Raw genomic sequence first — 23,209 nt, forward strand, 5'->3', positions numbered from 1 at the left:
AAGCTATCTGAGGAAGACAAATGACACTGGCATTTTGAGTGACTTGACTAGAACTACACATCCTTCCGCTGTGCCAGTTCTTTTAGATATTCTGTAGGATGATCAAGTTTTAAACTTCTGCAACATTTTCACAATTCTTTTCTAGGAACATCCTCCTCACCTCTACAGGGAATCCCTTTTTCTAAACATTTGAAAAGTTGCTTGGAAGCTTGTCCAAATGATGACATAAAAGCAGACGTAAAACTGAAAGCAACTAACCACAACCTTCATGATAGTCCTCAGAATTGGACTTTTTACATAAACTTCAAATGCAGCTTCTCCGTTACTTATCAATTAACATCTGTCATGAGAAAATTTGGACCTGAAGAAAGGTGCAGTGTGAATACGAACTATGAATAGTTAGGATACTTTGTTATTTTCCCTATGCACTTATTCCTCCTAGTCCTTGGTAACTTCCTCCTAGGACTTTTGATTTGGGTCACTTCCTCTTGGGACATTTGATTTTGCTGAGCCAATAGTGTCTTTGAGAAATACACATACACACATATGTATACATGCACATCCACACATCCACACATACATTTAATACATACACATCCATCCTGCTAATTCAATGATATTGTCATGCAATTGTAAAACTTGGAGTGACTGCTGGGCAGGGTGGCTCACACCTGTACTCCTAGCACTCAGGAGGCTGAGGCAGGAGGATCACCACAAGTTTGATGCCAGTTTAAAACTACATTTGCATGACTCAGTCTCAAAATAACAAAATAAAAAAACAAAAAAAAATGAAGTGATTTCACTAAAGGACAAGTATTTCTCATCCTAATGATTTAAGACATTTTAAAATCATCTTTTACCTCTGTTTTGCATATTATAATCCTCCTTCTGTATCTGCTGGGTACTGATTCCAGGACCCCCAACTCTGGATATGCTCTTATAAAAATGGTGTAGTATTTGCATGTAACCTATATGCAGCTTTTCCAATCCCTTGTTTCTGAGTTACTTGTAACTCCTAATACAATGTAAATGCCATGCAAGTAGTTGTTCTACTGTATTGTTTAAGGAATAATGACAAGGAAAAAAATCTGCCTGTTCAGTTTAGATGCAATTTATTTTTCCTGATAGTTTCCAACTACAGTTGATGTGGAACTCACAAAAAAGAGGGCTGACTACTTCCTTTCTGAATGTGCTAAGCACTGCCCTGTGTATACCTTTATATGTGCGGATTGAGTCAATGGATACTTATCCATTCTTTTTATGCAAATGATTTATGCCAAATTTAAATTTCCCTTTGCATAATTGTTTTCTTATTGTGTTACCGCATCTTCAGTCCAAGTTGCATTTATTTTCTTCCGTAAGACATTTGGATTTCTTGCAAAAAGTGTTATGTATGTAAATAATGGAAACAACACCCACATCGTTATTTTGCTACTGGGGTGCTGCCACACTTCTTTCTGTTTTCTTTCTCCTCCTCCTCTATTTTTTTTTTTCAAATCACCACAAGAAGTATTCTTAGGGACAGAAATGATGCAACAGTCTTCAAGATACAGTGAGTGCTTTATTATTAATCAATGGAGAATAACAGCCATTTAAAAATTGGCCTCCATATCTGACTTCCAGCTTGATTGAACTTCATGACATGTTGTGTTTGTTTGAAACACAGAAGCAGATGCACTGTCATCTCTATAACTTAGGGACTACCATAAATGAAGCATGGCAGGAGGTAAAGTGCCAACAGTCAGAGTGAAACGGTCATGTGGTACCCGGAGAAAAGACTGAGCTTCTACATGGATTGGCTTGTTTTTATAAAATAAATCAGGCCAGAAAGAAGACATTTTTCCTCCTTGGCAAAAAAAAAAAAAAAAAAAAAAAAAAAAAAAAAAAAAAAAAAAAAAAAAAAAAAAAAAAAAAAAAAAAAAAAAAAAAAAAAAAAAAAAAAAAAAAAAAAAAAAAAAAAAAAAAAAAAAAAAAAAAAAAAAAAAAAAAAAAAAAAAAAAAAAAAGGTCAAACATTTCTCATATAAAACCATTCAGCCTGTTTTTATCAGGGAGGACTTTTAGAATATCTTTTACCTAAAGAGCTCCAGGGACAGACTTGGGAATTTTAGAAACAGGCCCATGGAGTCATGGAGCCATTGATATTAAGAAAGAGAGGGCTGGGATTTAGCTTAGTGGTGCCACTGCCTGCCTTGAAAGCGCAAGGACCTGAGTTTGACCCCCCATTACCAAACAAAACAGAAAACACAAAACAAAACAAAACAAATTCTGCTAATATTAAGAAAGAGAGGGATCATGGCCTGCTCCTATTGGTGTCTTCTGGCATCTTCCTCTCTGTAGAAGAAATTTAGGTACAGAGCAGGCTGGGGCCAGAGGGAAGAAGCCAGTGGATGGTGCGACAGAGGCTGCTGAGCCTGCCTTCAGAAGCCTTCTGTCCTCAGGAGGCGGCAGGCAGTCAGGCAAGGCATGGCCAGCTCTGTCTGAGTAAGCTCCATCTGCCAGCAGAGCACAGTTCTGGAAGAAGTCCAAGTACCAACCCTCAAAATCAGGCATGGTTCCAGACGATCAGTCCAGTCACAGCACACCCCTCGCCAGAAGCTGAGAAAGGAGGAGGAAATCCCATCCTGCTGTCCAAGTGGAGCAAGAAGCTCCAGAGTTTGGCAGAGAGTCAGGACCCAAGCCAAGGGAGCTAGGGTCCAGGACAAGGATCCAACCCCTGCAGAGAACTGAAACATTTAGCAGAGAAACTGAGGCGGATTGGGAATCACAAGGCTTTGGCCAAAGTTGTAGGACAGGACTGAAACTTGGATCAATGGGAGTAATCAGATTTCCAGATCTCTAGGAAACCAAAGCAGTTCCCTGTATTCTTAGAGCTGAGCTCAGATGGTACTGGTCAGGCCTGGCTCAGACTGGCTGGGGACTGCTAAAAGCCTCTCATACTCTAATGTGTGTAAGAATTACCAGGAGTTTGTACTAAGATGCAAGTTTCTACTTGGGTTGGTCTGAGCTGAGGGCTAAGATTCTGAGTTTCTAACAGAAGCCCTGCCGATGCAGATGTTGCTAGTTTTCTAGAAGAGCAGAATTCAGAGAATTTCCACTTGCTGTTATTCCCTTCATGCCAGGCCATTGCTCTCCATCCCCTCCCCTTGCCCAATCCTCATCATGATTATGTCTGACCTGCTTCTTCTCCTCTTTATCTCCTCCTGTATTCCTTTTGTCCCGCTGCATTTTTTTTCAGCCAGGACCAGTACTGTAAAAAAAGCTTAAGTCCATAAAATGGGAGGGGCAAGATGACAAAACCAAAAATATTTTCCCATTGCCAGAGCCTGTGTTCTATACCGGGGACTGAGTATTGAGATATAGAGTTTATTTAGCTCATGGTTCTGGGGGCTGAATTGTTCAAGAGCATTGTGTTGGCATCCAAGTAGGCCTCATGCTACAGCATGACATGGCAGAGGGCAGTGTGCTAGGCAGGGTCTCTCCCCTTCTTCTTCTGAAGCCATTGATGCCTCATCCAATCTTAATTGCCTCCAAAGGCTCCATCTCCAAATACCAACGATGTCTGACTTTGGGGATTATATTTCTAAGAATTTTAGGAACACATAAAGCATAGCATCGACACATAGCAAAATGCTTTTTATTTTTTTGAACTCTTTAAAAATTGTTTGTGGTACTGAGGGTTGAATGATAACCGTTGCACTGAACTACATCCCTGGCCCTTTGAAAATTTTTTATTTTGAGATAGGATCTCACTAAATTGTCTAGACTGAGCTTAAATTTGTTACCTTCCTGCCTCAGCCTCCCAGAATGCTGGTGGTAAACAGATACTTACCACCAATGCTAGCCATTTTTATGTTTCATAGATGCAATTAGTCTAGTGTCTCAATGACTTTGCTGTAAAGGGTGCAAAGAAGTTGTGGTTCCTAATTTTATTAAGAAATATCTACTGAAAACAAGTTGGAGGGTGTCATGTATTTATTTAATGTCCATTGTACCTGAAAATAAATTAGTATATGCCAAATGCTCTATACATTTCCGCTTGCAGCACCTAATGGGTCATTAATTCCTGGCTTACACTATACACTGATCATATGATGTGAGGCTAATTATTTAACCTTTCTCAGACAGTTTCCCCATCTATAAAATGCTATACCTTGATCTATTTTGTGTTGCTAAAGCAGAATACCCAAAAGTGGGCAGCTAACTGTAAAGAAGTGTGTTTCTGGGCCTGGGATTTAGCTCAGTGATTCCGCCTCCTGCCTTGCAAGTTGGATTCCTGGTACAAAAAAAAAAAAAAAAAAAAAAAAGAAGTGTGTTTCTTACAGTTGTGAAAGCTGGAAAGTCCAAGGCCAAGGGCCCCACATCAGTGAAAGCTGTTCTCTAACGTGGTAGAGGGTATCACATGATGACAAAGTGGGTGAGCGTCAGCCAAGGTTTCCCTTCCTCTTCTTGTAAAGCTGCCAATCCCATGAGGGAGACACCACTGTGATGACCTTATCTGTCCCTGAATGCTACCTCCAAACACCATCCACACAGGAATTTAGGGATTAAATTCCAGCCCATGAACTCTGAGGACACATTCAAACCACGCCCTGGTGATTCTCACTTCCTCTCACTTTTCCACAGATGATTTGTTGTCGGACCTGTATGAGATGATAAGTGGAACTGCTTCATGAAATATCAAACACTATAGAAACACGAACTACTATCCTAAGTAAGGATCTGAAAGGGAGCAGCTGTGCATTTTAGAGTTTTGCACTGACCCGAGTGGGCAGGGTGGGACCACCTGAGGCTGTTGTGCTCTCCAGCTGAAGGGGGCTGGGGGAACAAAGTTAATCTCCTCTCAACCCCATCTCACTTCACCCCACTTTCATTGTCTAAAGAATATACATACTGAGCGCCCATGTGAATGCAAAGGTTCAGGGCCTAGAACCTTTTAGATACACTAAAGGCCCAAACTACAACCCAAAACCTACTCATGTATTGCAAAGTGCCAACACTGCAGTTAAACCTGAATACTGAGGTTTAGTTCAGGAAAAGCAACTCTTACGTGAACATTTTTGCCTTAAAAACACAATCAGACATATACCACCACTGGCCTAGAATAACACCTGGGAAACAGATCTGACCCTGTCTGCTTGGAGCTTATAGATTATGGGGTACTCGGTATGGTGAATGCTTAAATTAAAATAACATTTATGACAGTAAAAGACACATTGCCATCAATTCCCCTCAAAATATTCCCACTTACTTCAAACATATTTATCCCATCTTTCTTGCTGCTTTCTGAAGCAGATCTGGAAGTAGTCTTTTGTGAGTGTCTTTAGTTCCAGTGTTGTGGCTGCCTTCATGTTGAACTGATTCAAAACACTTGCCTTTCATGGTCATTTTGACTTTGGGGAGGAGGCAGGAGTTGCATGGTACCAGATATGGTTAATAAGGTGGACAAGGACACATGACAATGTTTTATAAGCTGCCTTTGCATTGAATTGCACGTGGCAGCCGTATTCACCATATTTTTGATCGTGAATCATAACGACATTGTAAGCTTTCACCTTATATATGTCACACCTCATATATAGGAATAGAAGATCGTCAATTTCAGAATAAGGCAAGAGATGCCATGGAAAGGGTGTTTCAAGCAAAGCGCACCCCAGGCACCAAAAAAAAAAAAAAAAACAAAAACGAAGCAATACTACAGTACTTTGGGGTTTAACAAATTTTCTAGATCAGTTTGAAAACCGACTTCATGGTGCTGGCTCACGAAGCAGATTCTGCATGAGTTCAGCATGGCATGTCTTGAAAGCAGTGTTAGGCTGATTTCCTTCTATGCCTTGAGCTTCTGCCCCACTGGATTTCCCCATCATCGCCCGCCCTTTCCCTTTGAAAATATAGCACTCTAAAGAGGTGGAAGGAAGCTTTTGGTTTTGAAGCAGTAGCATTATTAGCAGAAAAGGAAAAGTCCCCCATGAGCTATAGCAAAATCCTGTAGATTGGTCTATGATTCAGTGTAGCTTAGGCTAAAGCAACCTTATTTTCTGAAAGCAACTCCATGGCTTTAGGTTTCCAGAGAGGCATAAAGCTGGTATATTTACTCTTAGTCAAAGTTAAATGGAAATGGAGAAACACCAAAGAGAAGTTCTTTTGGGAAAATATATCTTAAAAGGAAAAAAAAATTAAAGGCTACCAAACAATGTAGACTACATGTATATTTTTTTCATTAAAGGAGTGTGGAGTATATATCAGTTCATGAACTCAATTCTCTCCATGATTCTGGTCCCAAACCAAACTGGATGAGAACTGAATCAAATTTCCCCATAAGGTCAACATTGAACCTAACCATTGAATTTGTTACAATGATAAATATCACTGGGTAACTGTGTTTCATGTGATTGTTATAGTTTTTATGCTATGAAGTATGCATTTGGGAAAGCCCATGATATAGAAAGTACAACTTAACACATTTTGATGAAGTGAGCATTCACGTAACTACAAGAAGAAACAGCACAGTCTGGAAGCCCTGCCTCCTCCCCTTCCCAGTTACCCACTACTCTTCCCTCAGGAGGTCACCGCTGCCCTGAATTTCATGCTAACCCTTTTTTTTTCTGCTTTTCATTATACTTTTACCACCCAAGTTTATGTGGCTAAATACTCATTGTTTTCCTGCTTTTTAAACTTTATATGGGAGCATATGATCTCCTGGTCCTCACTTCTGTCTCGCACCATGAGGCATCTCAGTTTCATCCATGGAGCGGAAGCTATTCTCTATTTTTAATGTCGTATAGGTATCCCAAGGTTGTACAGAGATGCTTTACTCATCTGCTGTACTACTGATGGATATCTTGGCTTGTTTTCAGTTTGAGGCTCTTATGCATACAGTTGTTCTTCTGGTGCTAACGTGAGCATATTTCTGCTGGAAATATATACCCTGGGGGTGGAGACCCGGGTCACCAGATATGTGTGTCTCTAACTTCAGTAGGTGATGCCAGAGAGCCAAGAGAAATGCACATTGCCTGTAGTGATGTGTGAGAGTTTCCAATGTCCTATGATAATGGGGTTTAGTTGCTTTTTTTTCCCTTGAGCTTTTCTGAATTTTCTATTTTTCTCCAAAATAAATATCTATTGGTTTAAATTAAGCCAAATGTTATTCTAATACCTTAAAAATATATCTTTCCCACTGAAAATTCATTTTAAACATTTTCATTGAAATAATTCATTCATAGAGATATAAGGCCTAGTGTATTATCACAGGGAGCACACTTCTGTGACCACCACCTAAGTCAGGACAGAACTTTCCAGCACCGTGAAAGCCTTCTAATTACAGTTTTGCCCTCATCAAAAGAAAAGTACCATGCTGATCTGTGACACGATCATTTCATATGTTTTTTACCTTCTTACAGATAGAACAATCCAGCAAGCATTACCTTGCCTTCGATCTGGCCTCTTTTGTATTTTCCAAACAATGAGATTCATCCAGCTGGATGGATATAGAGTAACTTGTTCCTTTGTTTCTTGCCACGAGGAGGAAATACTGACCTCATGGAAAGTGATCTGCTCATCACTTCTTAGGCCCATGGAATGTATTGACCAACCAGGACCACACACAGAGTAAAAAACTAGATGGCCATTTGTATGTGTGTTGTTTCCACTCTGCATGCTGTGAGCTGAGGCTGGAGAGGTGGTAATGAGGCGTGCATGTTTGTGATGTCCCTAACTATTGCCTGACCTTGGTAATGGATCCATCACTTGGAGTTGTTTCTCAGTGATCATGAGTATTTTCCCTTCTATCCATGTAAAATTCTGAACAACCTCAAATCCTAGACAGCACACTTCTATGTGCGGATTTCACTGGGAGAATCATGGGAGTGCCAGAGTACAACTGGTATCTGGCTACAGGAACTGCCATTGGCCTTAGAGCAGGGACAGTTTCAAAGCACAGCACTGTGAGCAAGAATTATGGCCTTAACATGTTGCAGGAGGAGGATCCTGAAAGTGTCTTCCAAAGGAAAGGTAAAATCTGGGCTGGGGATTTAGCTCAGTGGTTCCACTGCCTGCCTTGCAAACACAAGGATCCAAGTTTGATCCCCAGTACCAAAACAAAAAGCAAAAACAAAAAAACAAATTGTCTTAACAAAGGAAAGGTAAAATCAACAGCATAAGATTTCTGCTCTTTCAAACAAGCAATGTTCAAAACTTCCTCATAAAACAATTGTTTATGTCTAGTTTTTGTTTTCATTTCAAACAAGTGTCAACTGAACTAGAACTCTTGAAATGGAATCTTGATATTAACATCTTTAAAGCAGCCCAACAGGCTCTCAAATAGTCACTCTCTGAAGAGCTGTATGTGAATTCATCGCAAATATAGTTTTCTTTTTCTTTCTTTCTTTCTTTCAAGGCCTTGAACTGTAATTATTAAAGCTTCAATTGTCTCCAATTATGTTAGCCAGATAATCAAATTTGGATCATAGGAATGAAGTAATGTAAAAGTGCCTCCATTACTTTTCTATGAAAATAATTCACGTATGATCATTTTCATCCTCCTTTATCTCTAATGTGTAACTTGACTGTGCCAGTAGCCAGAAATTTTACCATGAGTATTCAAAATGATCAAATTGACTCTCAAAGCAAAGAATGTCACACAACATTACAACAGGTTAAAAAAAAAAGTTTTCACCAGAAAAAAATGTATAACATCATGCGCAAAAATGACAAATCCGAATGCTGAATTGCAAAACTTAGGGGATCTTATTGCTAACCTAGCTATTGAGGAGCTCACTGGTTAACTTCTGAAGAAGACGAAAGAACATGCTTTAAAATAGCTGACTGAGAACAGATTTTATTAATGAACTATATACGTATCCACTGCAAAAATGATCTATGAACGTATGAGTCAATTTGAACTGGAATATATTTAATCGTGTACAGCATCAGCTATGCACAGTTAGATTTCATCAGACAGAGAAGGATCAAGTGTTTTGTTACCCTTTATTTTACCAAAACCCCCTTCCTCCCACTAACTCCTGTTTCCAGAAGGCGCTAGGAGAAGTTCTTAGACCAGAAGGGCCTGGGTGGGAAGTAATTATGTCCAGCTCCTGGTTCTTTTCTGCCCGTGCCTTTTAATTCTTATCCACCGACCTTGCCTGCTATTTCATGAAAAGAGGATCCCAGCTGTGGCAAATAGTGTAGTAGCTATATAATCCAGACATAACCAAAAGGGATTAGGACAGAGATTAACAAATATATTTTCCCTTCAAACCTTACCTATAAAGAATATCAACCAGTTTCCCAAACAGCCACACAAACCACAGACTCCAAAACCTTGCATTGTAAGAACGTAAATGTGAGGACTGCAGTAACCATGGTCTTGTAGAGTTAGATTTTGTGCATCACAGTAGTGTCCTCTCTCTAAATGCTAGAGGAAGGAGAGAGAGAGAGAGAGAGAGAGAGAGAGAGAGAGAGAGAGAGAGGTGTCTCTATTTCCAGTACTGAATTTGATGCTAATTGTATGATCTACGCCAATGTCCTGCAACTTGTTGGCTCGGATTCTTGTCTATAAAATGAAAAAAGAAAATTGAACTAGATTCTCCAAGGATGCTCCCGGTTCTAATAATACAGTATTGGAAAAGCTGTATTTCTTAGGCTACGATTAAGTAATAGGCCTCTTTCCCCACATTTTTCTGCACCCAGTGGACTCAGCAGCAGGCTCTTCTTTTTGCTGATGCACTGAGAGATGGTGATGGAACCGGGAACCTGACCGACTCCAGTGCCCAGTACCGAGTGTCATCTCGAGTGGACAGAGCACTTGCTTCTCCGGGTTCTGGAATTCCCATGGTGCTGTACAGGAATGTGGTGACAAATCTGACAACCTGAGAAAGGTGAGATGAAGCAGTCTGCGCTGCCACGGTGCTGGCGACCCTCCCTGGGGGCCTCTGGATCGATGAAGAAGTGGGCTTCACTTCCTTGCACGGTTAGAGTTATCGTGTAGATAAGGTCAGTATTTGATAATAGTAACTAGAGCTTGGGAGACGATTTGAAGTAGTGTAATTCCAAACAGCAACAGTGGGCTCTGACATCTAAGAGAGCTCTTCTGCACTGAGCGGGACAGCAGATGCCACACAGAGGAGCTGCAGACTGGGAGCAAGTCCACTCCATCCTACTATGAACCCTTCCTGTTTGTCAGAGCAAGGTTCCCCACATCCCAGCAACAGCACCATTCTGCAGCGCCGTGACTAGCTATTTCAGGAGCCTAACACAGCAGGACAAATGTGCCCAAGTCCACACAGTACGACAGAAGAATTAAAAATGTATTTACCATCTGTTGGTAGTTTCCTTGCAGGGATCTTTTCTTTTCCTTTCCTGCAGCCACAAATAGGGTCTTCTCATTTCCTTCCAACTTCAGAGAGCTGGGCTCTCTTCACATATCTGAAATCTAGGGCTTGCTTTTTTCCTCTCTTCCTTCTCTTCCTCCTTCTCTGCCTCCTCCTCCTCCTCTCCCCCACCCCTTCTTACTCAGACTGTTGAACTCTGGAACATTTCAGTTTCTAGGATCATTTCCCTTAAATACAAAGTGGAAGGAACCTGTGGAAAACTTGTGGTGTTTTGCACTTTTCATGTGGACAGGTAACTTCCAGACCTTTCGCTTGGATTCTGGTCCCAGAGGACTTTGGGAAGCTCGAGGGTAGAACAGGAAGAAAGAAGAAAGAACTGGGGCACAGGCTAAAGGAGAGGGAATTAAGTCCATAAATTAGGCTTGGGAATTCACAGTGGCCCTTTACCCACTACTTAGTCCTTATCATAGTGGGATGCTCCACTAGGAGAGGCAAAATTTCTACTAGGAAAGACTCCCAGGAATGGAGGTGCGAACTTCAAGTGTGAGTCATTTCCACCCATGTAGTAGCTGGGTAAAAAGGGTAACCTGGAACGTAGTTTTGTTAGCTGAGATAACACTTAGGTTGATATGGAAAAATAATTATTCTTCAGTGAGAACCCCTGGGTTTTCATTTCTGGGGTATAAGTGTTACGTACCAAAAAATAAAACCTAAAATATAAAGACTGTTAGATATGATTCCCGTAGCCAAAATATTGCAGTGCAGTGTCGACTCTTACTGCCCTTTCCTTTCCTTCCCTCCTTCCTCTCTTCCTCCCTGTGAAGTACTGAGGATTGAACCTGAGGCCTTCACAGTGAGCTATATTGCCTTCTCTTTTTTATTTTTTGAGACAGCGTCCTCTAAGTCATTAAATTGTGCAAGCTGGGTTGGGATTTACAATCCTCTTGGTCTGGCCTCCTAGGCAGCTGGAATTACAGGTGTTTGCGGCCTCACCTGGTTCACTGTCCTACCTCATTCAAATAATGACTTGTTAAAAATTTTCAGGCTACAAAGGTAAAGAACTTTACCTTAAAAGCACTGCTGGGTGATCCTGGCCCTCGGGCAGGTTCTTTAAACTTCAAGCCTCAGTTTAGTCACCTGAGCTAATGAGGATCATGATCTTCACATCATACTCTTGTTGGGGGGATTAAATGAAACAGCACCCACAAAGCTCTTACCATGGTGCCTAGCACAGACTAAAAGCTTGATGGATAGTAGCTCTTAAAAATTATAATTACTGGAATCTAAAGATGGGCTATGCTCAAAACCTACTATCTTGGATTCTGGTTTTAACTTTTGTTTTTTGAAATATGTTCATGCATTTGAGCCTGAATGTGAGATCCAGCTCATTCTTACTCGAGTTTAATAGTCATAGCTCACACAATTAAACCAAAGAACAAGTGAATAGGATATATGTCACATCTGGACAAGGTGATTTGTTTTGGATTAGCTTCTAATGAGATGACCATGCATTACTGACACTGATAATGCCTGTGCGTAGTAGGCCCCAGGAAATACTGCTGTCATTAATTCATCTAACAGTCAATGCACATTGAACGGGTGTCTATCAGGTACCTAGAACTGTTCTAGATGAATAACACTGACAAAAATCCCTGCCCTCTTGACCATAAACAACAACAAAAAAAGGTAAATGACGTAGAATATCTCAATATAACATGTTTGTGGAATAAATGAACAGGGCAAGGTGGATCAGCAAAGTCAGCAGGTCCAGTTTTCAGTAAAATGACCCCAGCAAGCTCACAGAAGACAGAAGGCAGAAGAAATGGTGGGGTGGGGGCAAGGATGGCAATAGAATGAATAGATGAGATGCAAGGGCTAGAGGACGCCCTGGTGGTGACTTGTGGACCCTGGAAGGACATGGCCTTGACTCTAGGTGGAATGAGGGAGTCATGGGAAGGTCCTGAGCAGAGTCCTGAAATCACCTAATATGTGTGATAACCAATGAATGGGGATAGTAACAGCAGGGAGACAATGTAAACGGCCTCAGAGATTATCCGGATGAAGGACAGGGGTGGTTTAGCTCTGATGGTGACAAGAAATGGTTAAAATCTAGGTATATTTTGAAGATCAAGTCGTCTGGATTTGCTGGGCAGACTGGATGTGAGTTATGAACACAAGAGAGAAGTCCAAGTGACCCTTTTGGCTTGAGCAGTTCCAAGGATGGAGTTGCTGTTTACAGAGATGATACCTTAAAGAGATGTTGAACAGCTCCTGGCCACTCCAGTAAAGGAGCTACCCTGGGATTCTGGACTTGAGTGTCAGGCTGTCTTCTGCCTGCTGGGGAAAACCTCTTGAAACATGTGAGCCGACAGCTGTTCTTTGAAAGATAAGAATCAGAAAAACCAGGGTTTCATAAGCACAAATGTGGAAACCCCACCTTGACCAGATCTGGGGAAATCAAAGGTCTGGGTGTGATATAAACTCCCTTGCCCTGATTGCATGAGGAGATTTGTGCAAATGAAAAGTTCAAAAAAAAAAAAGCAGTTCGGGTTTTTTTTTTTTTTCTTGTTGTTGTTGCATTTTCTCGATGGAAAACAATCCGGTGTTATTTTGTTTTGTTTCTTCAGTCCTTTGTTAACTTTACACAGGGTGCAATACCATGTCTGCAAAGGACAGCTGCTGTGCACCCTGCAGCCCAGCAGAGGGAGCCAGGGAGGCCTGAAGGAGAGTGCTGAGGGCTGGCCTGGGGCCCAGGGCTACACACACTTGCGCTCCCTCAGACCTCTTTCAGGAGCCTTTGTGTCTGAGGCTAGATCCAGAAGCCTTTTCTGCAATGGTAGCCAGGTGATTCTAGAACTCTGCAGATGAGTCTCCTATTCTGTTGGGCCTTTTGTTTATTCATATTGTCATGGGTACCTGCAAGGCCAAATATAGTTGGAACAGAATATCTATGAGTATCCAAAGAGCAAAGAGATAGGACTGCCCAAGGAAACAAACAGTGGAAAGAACAACACCACAGATCCAGTCTGACTGCAGTTACCATCTCCACCTTCACAGCGCCATCTGCGTGGTGTCTCTCTGTGTTTCCAGTGTCTTCTCATGAGGACAACAGTTATATTGGATTTAGAACCCACCCTCATCCAGGAAGTCCTTATCTTAACTAATTTTATCTGAAAAATTCAACTCCCAGATAAGGTTACACTCAAAGACACTGGAGTCAGGACCTCGATATCCCTTTCGGGGGGCTCAATTCAACTCGCAATAGAGGCCTGTGGGAGAGCCCATGGAGAAGAGATCAGAGAGGGACAATCACATCACTGGAGCAACAAAGGAAAAGTCTTACATGCTGAAACTGTACGCCGAGGTGAGATGGGTTTGGGAGGAACAGGAAGTATTCAGATAAGCGAGGCTCTCACTTAGGATACTCTCTCCATCTGTGCTTATGGCCCTGAGTTTTTTCTGTTAGCGGTTTAAAAAAATATTGTATAAATAAAAAGAATAAGAAAATAGCACTTCTCTGACTCACACATTGGGCAGAGCCGCAGACTCTTGTGATCATCAAGAAAGACTTCACAGAAGTGTTGATGCTTGAGCTGATCTCAGAGCCCGGGGATAAAATCTCCATGTGGAGAAGGGATGGGGTAGAGCTGGGGAGAGAAGAAAGACAGGGCTTTCTATCTCCAGAGGAAGCATGAGCAAAGGTACATGTTTCTATCAGTGGGACGCCTTGGACCTCTTTCAGGAAGGTGTCAAGGCTTTAGAGGCAGAGCCGGTGTTGTCTAGACATTGTATTAACAAACGAAGCGGCAAAATGTTTCTGGTTTTAAGAAATGCACAAATAAGGACAGGATAACAGTTGGAGCGTATATCAGGAGGAGTTAATTATTGGACACATTTGCCAAAGCACAAATATGGAAACCCCACCCTCGGCCAGATCTGGAGAAATCAAAGGGCTGGATGTGGTATAAATTCCTCTGCCCTGATTGCATGAGATCTGCCAACAATTTTCCTCTGATATATTCTTTTCTGCACAAAGGCCGAACTGGGTTCTTAAAAACCTGATCATGAACTGAGATATGCAATTCTGAATCATCACCACGATCTAGGAAAATTAACTCCTCAGCTATCTTCCCAGAAAAGCACCCAAGCCTGTTGCCTAAGCCCACACCAGGGTCTGGCCAGGTTACTGTCACAAAGCAACTCCCCTTTTTTGGCAGAAGAATGTACAGGATGCCAGCAAAGTTCACACTGGGTCATCTCCGTTTCTTTAAAGGCTTGATGATTCATTGCTGGGGTGGGGGAGGAGGGGAGTGAGGGGAGCGGAAGTGCTGAGCGGGGGGCGGAGCCACACAATTATGAAATTGACTGCAGGAAGAGCTGGCCCTCGGAGTGACGGGGTCACATGTTCTTACTCTTGGTATTTAAACTCCAGCCGGGGTGGGGGTGGAAGTGGGTGGGAGGTGGCAAACGGATCCTGTGATTTGGTTGCTTCTCAGGGTAGACACATCCAGTGCCTCACATATTTATTATAATTACAACATGCTAATTTCTCTTAATATCCGACAAAGAAGAAAAGCCCTGCCCTTCCGTGACAGTACAGATAGCAGAATAAAAATTTGGCTGTCTTGGCGTGAGTGAATGATTTGTCTTTTTCTGCTTGATTCACTGGTGTTCCAGCCCACAGGGTCTTCCATTCTGCACATGCATTTTGTACTTAAAAAGGAATTGTTTGCAACTTACAGTTTAAGGCAGAGTGCTGTTATTCTGCTGTGGCAGGAGGCATCTGTGGTGGTAGCTCTTTTTGGTGTCTGAGCTAAAGACTCAAAGCAAAACCAAGATCTCCAGTCATCAGGCTGGAGAGCTTTCCTAGTCTCCTTGCAGTTAAACTTTGTCGAGGCCTCCGGGAAGCAGTTCTGCAAATATCAAACTGCCTGACCATTCGCCCTGAAATCCTGACATGGGCAGTTTCCTTGGTACACTCCAGTTATTTATGTCCGAAAGCAAAGTTTGCCGATGCATTTTTCTCTGACTCTTCCTCTTCCGGGCAAACTTTGTAAATTCCTCCTAAAATGATGTTCTTAAACTCTGACCCCTACTCGGATCAACTTCTCCTGTCCAATATTTACTCAGGAAAAGTAAAGTAGCTAAGAGAGCTTATAGACATGTATTTTATGTCATGAAGTTACAGCCACGAAGAACTCAGTTTCACTCCTCCTATAAAAATTTGATGTTTAGTACGGTAGCTTGCTGTTGCCCCTGGTCCTGTTTTGGAAGCATCCAGGGCTTGCTTTGAATAACTCATCAACTGCCACCACCTTAAGTTCAGCGCGTGGTGACTTTTGGCTTTGATTTTTAATTTAGAAAATGTATTTCTTTTTAGGAAACAAAATGCCAAGTGGTTTATGAAATGTTTTAAATAGATTTCCGTGTGCTCCTGGCCAATACCAAACAAAGCTCAACTCATTCTAAGATTTAAAATGTGGTGTGTTTTCTTTTTATGCAAGAAGAGGTATTTTCTTTAGATGATTAAGGCCAGGAAGTATAATATTTTACAGACCATTGCCTTATATTCAGTCTTGGTCAGAGTTGCACTGATGAAAATTTATGTAGATCTTGCTTACAAAATAAATAATAATTGTTAAAAATCATCTCATTTCCTTTTGAAGAATCTCATTGCTCTAAATATATTGCAGTTTTTAAAAAAACAGATTTCCTTTTGATGGTCTTGATGCTTTTGCTAGTTAAGCAGTAAATTAAATAATTTTCATTATCAATGTTCAAAGCCATCTGTCACTTGAAGGTACCAACCTCAGACCATACAGCTATAATCAGCAAAACCAGCTGTAAACTAAAATGCTTGTGCTTTCTAAAATACAGCATAGGGTTTCCATCAGCCTCCCAGGTTGGCAAAGTACTTGAGCTTTCCCATGGAGACTGAGTCACAGATAAACCGCATGAATTTTTGTTTTACAGGCCTACACCAGATCTACCAATGAGCTTAGGTACTCACTAAGCACCGCTCTCAGTGATCCTTAAAAGAGGAATAAGGAGATATGGCCCATGTTACAGGGTGTGGCCAGGGGAAGGTAGAAAAATGCCTGTGGGATCTATTGCACTATGGCAGAGAGCTATGTGAGGATTCAGGGGCTCCAACCCTGGGCTTTTAGAACTAATTTCTGTGATTCTCCAGCCCCCTTATCTATACCAAAGCTGCCCACTAGAAATATCATCTAAAGAGGCTGGTGTTGTTGAGCATTTGCCTAGCATGCATGAGGACCTGGGTTTGGTTCCCAGCACTGATATAAAAAGAAAAGAAAAGGAAAGAAGAAAAGAAAAAATATACAACCATTCCATGTTTCATATTAAATTTTCTAATAGCCACATTAAGAAAAGTGCAAAGAAAGACAAAATGAATTTTAACAACCTATTATATATAACCAATATTTTCACTTTAAGATATATATATCATTATTATATATATCCAGTATAACACACACACACAGACACACACACACACACATACACACACATATATAGTTACTTGTTGCTAGGACAGATACCCAATCCTTACAAGTTAAAGGAGGAAGGGCTGGGGATTTAGCTCAGCGGTGCTGCTGCCTGTCTTACAAGCACAAGGGCCTGAGTTCAATCCCTGGTACCAAAAAAAAAAAAAAAAAAAAAAAACTGTTACAAGTTAAAGGAGGAAGAGTTTGCTTTAGCTCACAGTTTATAGAAGTTTCAGTCCATAGGTGCTAGTTCCAAGGCAAGGTGGCATGGCAGAGATGCATGGCAAAGAAGAAACCATTCATGGCACGAAAGAAAGGAGGCAGCAAATCTTCCTCCTTTTCCTTTTTACTCCATCAAGGCTAAAAGCCCATTAGCTGGTGTCCACTGCATCCAGGATGAGTCTTCCCTCTTTAGTAAGTCCACGATCCACACCCAGAATTATGCTAAATCATTTAGTAAACTAATTCAGTATCACACACCTATGATCCAGTGTCACAACCCATGATCTGGTCACTCCCAAAAGCCCCACCTATGAGCACGTGAGGCTTTGGGGGACATCCAGATTGAAGCCATAACAGTATTTTACCAAGTTTTAAAAACATGAGGTATAGTGGGGTATATTTTAACACTTCTCAGTTTGGACGAACCATATTTCAGATGTTAGGGTCAAGGTACTGTAGACCTAGACTAAGTGCTTGTTTTTGTTTTAAATTACAAGCAGAAGATTATTTGAGATGGTCTAATCTGGGAGGCTGAGGCAAGAGAAGCACAAATTCAAGCTCAGCCTGGGCAATTTTGCGATTTAGTAAGACCCTGTCTCAAAAAATTAAAAAAAAAAGAGTTTGGGATATAGGTCAGTGTGAAGGCCCTGAGTACAATCTGCAGTATGGGGGGATGGAGGGAGAAAAAGAACAGCAAGAAATCAAGAAGGAAGAGGATAAGCAAAGGAAGGGAAAAAGAAAGGAAAGACAGACTAAAGTATACTTTTAAATCACAAATTGTTGGCGGAGGTTTAAATGCAATGGTTTTTATTCCACTCTTAACTATCAGTGATGTCATTTTCATTAGCAGGAACCCCGTCTTGCTGGTGGAGGGTCAAGAAAGATGATTCAGAAGCCTGACCTATGAGAGTCTGCAGGCCCTGCAAACAGCCCAGGGACTTTAGCTTGGGTGTGGCAAGCTGACTTCAGAGTCCATTGTGAGCTGTTTTTTACTTTTGTTTTTAGTTTGTTTGACTTTTATGGTCTCCTCAGGTTTATTTGGAGTGCAACCTAAGGCATGCATGCTATAAGCACAGTATAGTTAGCTCTGATTTTTAAATGACATATATAGACTTATGCCCTCCTTATGATAGCATAGTTAAAAGTTCTGTCAGTATTTCTATTAAGAATTCAGACTTTCCGGGATTTAGTACACAGCCATAACAAATTGCTCCAGGAAAAACTTGGCAAATGTTTCCTCAGTGTGGGAGGAAATTCTTTTTAACAATTAAATAAGATAAAAATAAATGTTTACCACTTCAACATACATGTGATTTTTTTGATTGGGGAGACATGCGGATAAAATGCATATTCTATCTTCACATTTTGTTTGTTTTGCCATTCGAAATACTAATATTAGCTTGCGATATGAATCTTGCTCAAGAGTTACACAATGACCTTCTGCCTCCCAAAGTCTCAGTGATTCCCATATTTGACTCTCATATTTTATTTGGAACTCTGATTGATAAAATTCTGAGAGGTTCTGTATCAACACATTGTGAATCCTTGTGTTTCTTTATAGTCAAAAAACTAACATTTTTCAAAAGTTATGATTTCTTCTGCGCTGAACTCCTCCTAGACTAAGATACCTTATGCAATTTTACAATCTTGGGGCCCACTTAATTGTGCACAGTAAACTGCTGATAGATAAATGACAAATACATAACAAGCAGCTTAAGAATTAAAAGCACAGTTTCTAGTCTTAATTTCATATATACTAACTACTCAAAATAGTGAGAAAAAGTTTTAAAGCTAGGAAAAAGACACGCTAATGAATCTTTAACTTTTATGACTCCCCTCATTTACACACACCTCAAAGGGTTATTGGAACAATGAAATGACTTGATGCTATGAAACTCTGAGGTAGGTCTATAACCTTTACGAGGCTTGGCTTTTACTGTGTGTCTTATGCATCTCAAGGGAGTTTCTGAGGATACAAGACCTGCGAAAAGTGTGAAATGCTACAAAAATGCAACAGAAAGGTAAATCCTCACCACAGCGAGGATGGCGAACAAATGTTTAAATTTATTTTGAAAGTAAGTACTGTATGGCAAAAAGTGCACATGTTTTAACCAACATGTTGGGCTCCAAATGAAACTAATTTCTCTAATGCAATGAAGTTGGGTGGACTGGTTCCATTTTTAGATAAACAAGAAGTACTCTCAGTTTCCTTATTCTGTATAGTGTTGTCTTTATTTTTGACTAGAGAAAACTGGACTAAGGCATCTTTTACAAGCATGACTTTGGAGGTTCACTTTCACTTAAAAATTCAAACCTAAACTCAAAATAAGTAAATCTTTTTTTTTTTTTTAACTCATAATCTGTTCAAATACCTAGTGCTATAACCTGGTAGACTGTTTGTGTTTGCTTGTTGGTTTTATTTTACTTTGTTTTGGTTAAGCTTTACAACAGTCTACCGTCAGTGAAAACACATTCTACAATGTAAAATCTGTCACAGTTTGGAGGGCCCTGTGCACTGGATTTATTAAGCACTCTTGTGCTCCCTCTGCTGCCGTGAAGAAAACATTCACATTCAAGACCCCAGCACATTCCTCATAGCTTCTTTTTTGGTAATCAAGATGTTGATCTGCGTATGAATCAGGCTTCTCCTGAAATGCAGTACTATTTCTCCAAAGCGTACATTCATCTCCTGGATAAGATGACTGGTTCCAGGATTCCTTTTGAATCCTCAAATCCTGGGATGCTCAAGAACCTTATATAAAATGGCATAGTGTTTGTATATAACCTATGCATAGCCTCCTGTATACTTTAAAGCATCTCTAGATGACTCAGAATAGTATGTAAATAGTTACTATACCATATTGTTCAAGAAATAACAATAAAACATTCTGTACGTGCTCAGTACAGATTTTTCAAATATTTTTGGTCTTCAGTTGGTTGAGTCCAAAATGCAGACATCCAACTATGATATGAAAACTTTTAAAACAGAATTAATAAAAAAGAAATAGGAGAATTAAATTCTTAGACCAGCCGTTCTTTACACTCTAAGGTGTTTAGGATCACCCAAGAGGTTGGTTCAAAGGGAGATTCTCAGTCCATATATCTAGGGTGGAAACCTGGATTTGGAAAGTCTAAAACACTCCCATCTAGTGGTGCTGCTTTGGCTATTTCAGGGACTAAATTTAAAGAGGTTGGGATGTGATTAAAAAATCATATAATCTAATATATACTTGCTGGCCCATGTTAAACTTTCAAAAGTATACATGAACAAAACAGCAAAATAGATACAAGAGATTAAAATTATTTCCATGTTAAGCAGTCTACAACATAGATTAGAAAGAAGGCCCAAATATTTATCAATTTCATTTTAAAGATTGACATGAATGAATATAAGATCAAGCTTATGAGTAGGAGTAGCATAGTTTTTTGCTTGTTTGTTTTTTTGAAACAGGGTCCCACTATGTAATTTAGTCTGGCCTTGAACTCACTATATAGTCCAGGTTGACCTCAAACTTCTGGCAATCCTCCTGCCTCAGCCTCTGAATGCTGGGACTTACAGGCATGTGACACCATACCCAGCTGATATATCATAATTTGTATTTGTATTTTACTTTGTATTTACTTACTGGCTTCTTGAAAGATCTGCTCATTTTTCGTTGAGTTTTTTGTTTGCATGAGAAACCATCCCCATCCATTCTGGGGACTGAATTGAACCAGGGCCTCACAGATGGTAGGCAAGTGTTTTACTACTGAGCTACATCCCCAGGCCTTTTATTTTATTTTATTTTTATTTTTGAGATAGAGTCTGGTTAAGTTGTCCAGGTTGGCCTTGAATTTTCTATCCTCCTACCTCAGCCTCCTAAGTGGCCTGCATTACAGATATGTAAAACCATGTCTGGCAAAAACTCTTGACTTTAAAGATTCAGTGCCTGTGATTTGTCACTGTGCATTTAGTATTCTGTCATCTGAAAACAACATTTCAGTACTAAAGGTGATGAAACTCTTTCATAAGCATTATACTTATGTTGGACTTTGTACGAAGAAATAATTAAATAGTGTTTAATCTCAATGGCTATGAAAGTAAGTGGCACATTTCTTATGAATTGTTTTTACTATCTGGGTACTATATATATATTTAGCTTCCTTCAGGGACCATTTGAATTAATTGACTCTAATCTGAATTATGCATTTTAATATGTCTCAGGTTGTTAAAATAACATAAATTAATGTCTCATGCCCATGTAATAATTGCAATATTAGCTTATTTCCTGAAAATTTTCTAAATGTAAGATGTCTAAAAATAGAGTGGAGGTGGATTGGACAGTTTGCAGATTATGAGTTGGAATAAAAACATCTCAGTTAAGCCAAAAACATGGCAACCAATATTTTCTGTTATAAAAATATTTTAGATGAATTTAGTTTTTTTATGAAAGCTGTCTGAAACCGAAATGAAGAGCAGAAGCTCTGTGTTTATTCACAGGCCAGTAGTAATAATACCTGCAGCACAAATCACACGTCGTTTCCCTCAGGAGCCAGCAAACCTCTACTCAAATTCTTAGAACCCAGCTTTGCCAAGAGGGGGAAAGATCGTACCTGGTGGTTCTGAATGTCAACCTTCACCTTGATAAAGCTTGTGGACGTAAACACCACCAGGCAGCCTTTACAGGAAACTAATGTTAACTGTCCACTAGAGGCTGTAAGGAGACCAACAATGTCACTGTAGCACAACCCCAGGTTGAAACCTAAGGATCACTGATTTTTAAAGGGAAAGAGAAAGAAACAGAAAGCTGTAGAAACGAGAAAGAGTGAACAATAGTAGTTCTATTTAAGTAGCCATGTCTATGCGCCTGGCATTTCAAAATGTGAGAAAAAAATATTTCTGGGGCTGTTATTACCTTCTTCGCGAGTGTGCTTATTTTTATTTTTGAAGCGCGTTGGCTCTACAATCCAGAGTTGTTTAAAAGCTGACACATTTTTCTCCGTGATTCTGTATCCTGCTTCAGTTGGTGACTAACTGTTAAGTCATAAGTAAACTTCAGCCAAAAGGTCTCTCAAATGCAGTTTGTGGTCAAGAATAGAGGTGGCTTCCAGGGAGAAACGGAGGGATCAAATTTCCAGACGCAGTTCCAAGCACCTGAGGCAGGTCAAACGCTGCCCCGACACCTACTGGTCTTCCAGAATTATCGGTGGCAAGGACCGTGCGCCTTGCGAGCGGCCCTCCTAGATGCACCCTCTCTCCCTCCAGGTGCCACACCTGTTGGCGAGGTGCACCTCTGCAAAGAGGATCCCTCCACGCGGAGTCACCCGGGCGGTGGACTGGCGGAGGGGTCGGAGCGGAGGAGCTGAGCACCGCACTTAGCAAGCCAGCCCAGAGGAAGTTCTGCGGAGTGGATTCAGAAGAGCTGCTATTTAATGCTCCGTTTGCTTTCTCTATCTCCTACACGGTTACCTCACTTCCGATTAAATTAATGATCCCGAATTAGCCGCGAGAGGAGCCCGCGGGTCGTCTATCACGGCCGCAGAGGAATAGTTCAAAGCCCAAAGCAGATTTCCGGACTTGCAGAAACAGAAAGAAGGGAGGGCCGGTGGTTGCTAGCTCTCCCGGACAGGAGAGGTGAGGATGCATGTGGCATCAGGGGGACCCTTAAAACTTTCCAGAGTTGCACGCTGAGGCAGCCCCCGCGGCCCCAGGTCTGGGTTCCCGAACGCCGAAACGACTCGGGTTGGAAGCTTAACGTGCAGCCGGTGATCAGTGAGCTTAGACGCTTCTCCAGCGCCTGGACCCAGGGCCAGTTGGGATTAGAATTAGCCAGCTTCCCCGCCTCCTTGGGTATTTCACCGGAGCTGAAGCCTGACACCCCTGGGGCGGGGGGGAGTCCCCCAGATTGCCCGAGTTGCACCCCGCTGTCACTCTGTTCCTCCAACTAGGTACAGAGAGCAGGGAGCAGAGGAGGCGCGCAAGCACCGACCGGTCACCGCTCCAATTACCTCATCGCTCCAACTCCCCACCCCTCTCAAACCTGGAAGGAGCACCACCCCCGGGGGCCAAGGCCTGCGTTACCCCCCTTCTGCTCCCAGGTCCAGATCCCCGATCTTCTAGGGGCGCGGTGCGGCCTTCCCACCCGGGCAGCGCGCACCCAAGGGTTAAGGGCGC

The 23,209-nt window shown here is 41.2% G+C and overlaps 1 protein-coding gene across 1 annotated transcript in view; it reads left to right on the forward strand.

Annotated features, from left to right (window-relative positions):
- Positions 1-13,610: 13,610 nt before the first annotated feature.
- LOC117285451 overlaps positions 13,611-23,209 on the forward strand; it is a 34,777-nt gene continuing 25,178 nt past the window's right edge. Inside the window, exons 1-3 of the mRNA XM_033761786.1 lie at positions 13,611-13,691; positions 22,539-22,669; positions 22,984-23,133. Of these exons, the coding sequence (XP_033617677.1) occupies positions 13,611-13,691; positions 22,539-22,669; positions 22,984-23,133 (362 nt within the window). The remainder of the gene's footprint in view (positions 13,692-22,538; positions 22,670-22,983; positions 23,134-23,209) is intronic.

The sequence above is a fragment of the Fukomys damarensis genome, unplaced genomic scaffold, assembly GCF_012274545.1.
Source record: "Fukomys damarensis isolate Sample0158 unplaced genomic scaffold, DMR_v1.0_HiC HiC_scaffold_10, whole genome shotgun sequence".
Lineage (NCBI taxonomy): Eukaryota > Metazoa > Chordata > Mammalia > Rodentia > Bathyergidae > Fukomys > Fukomys damarensis.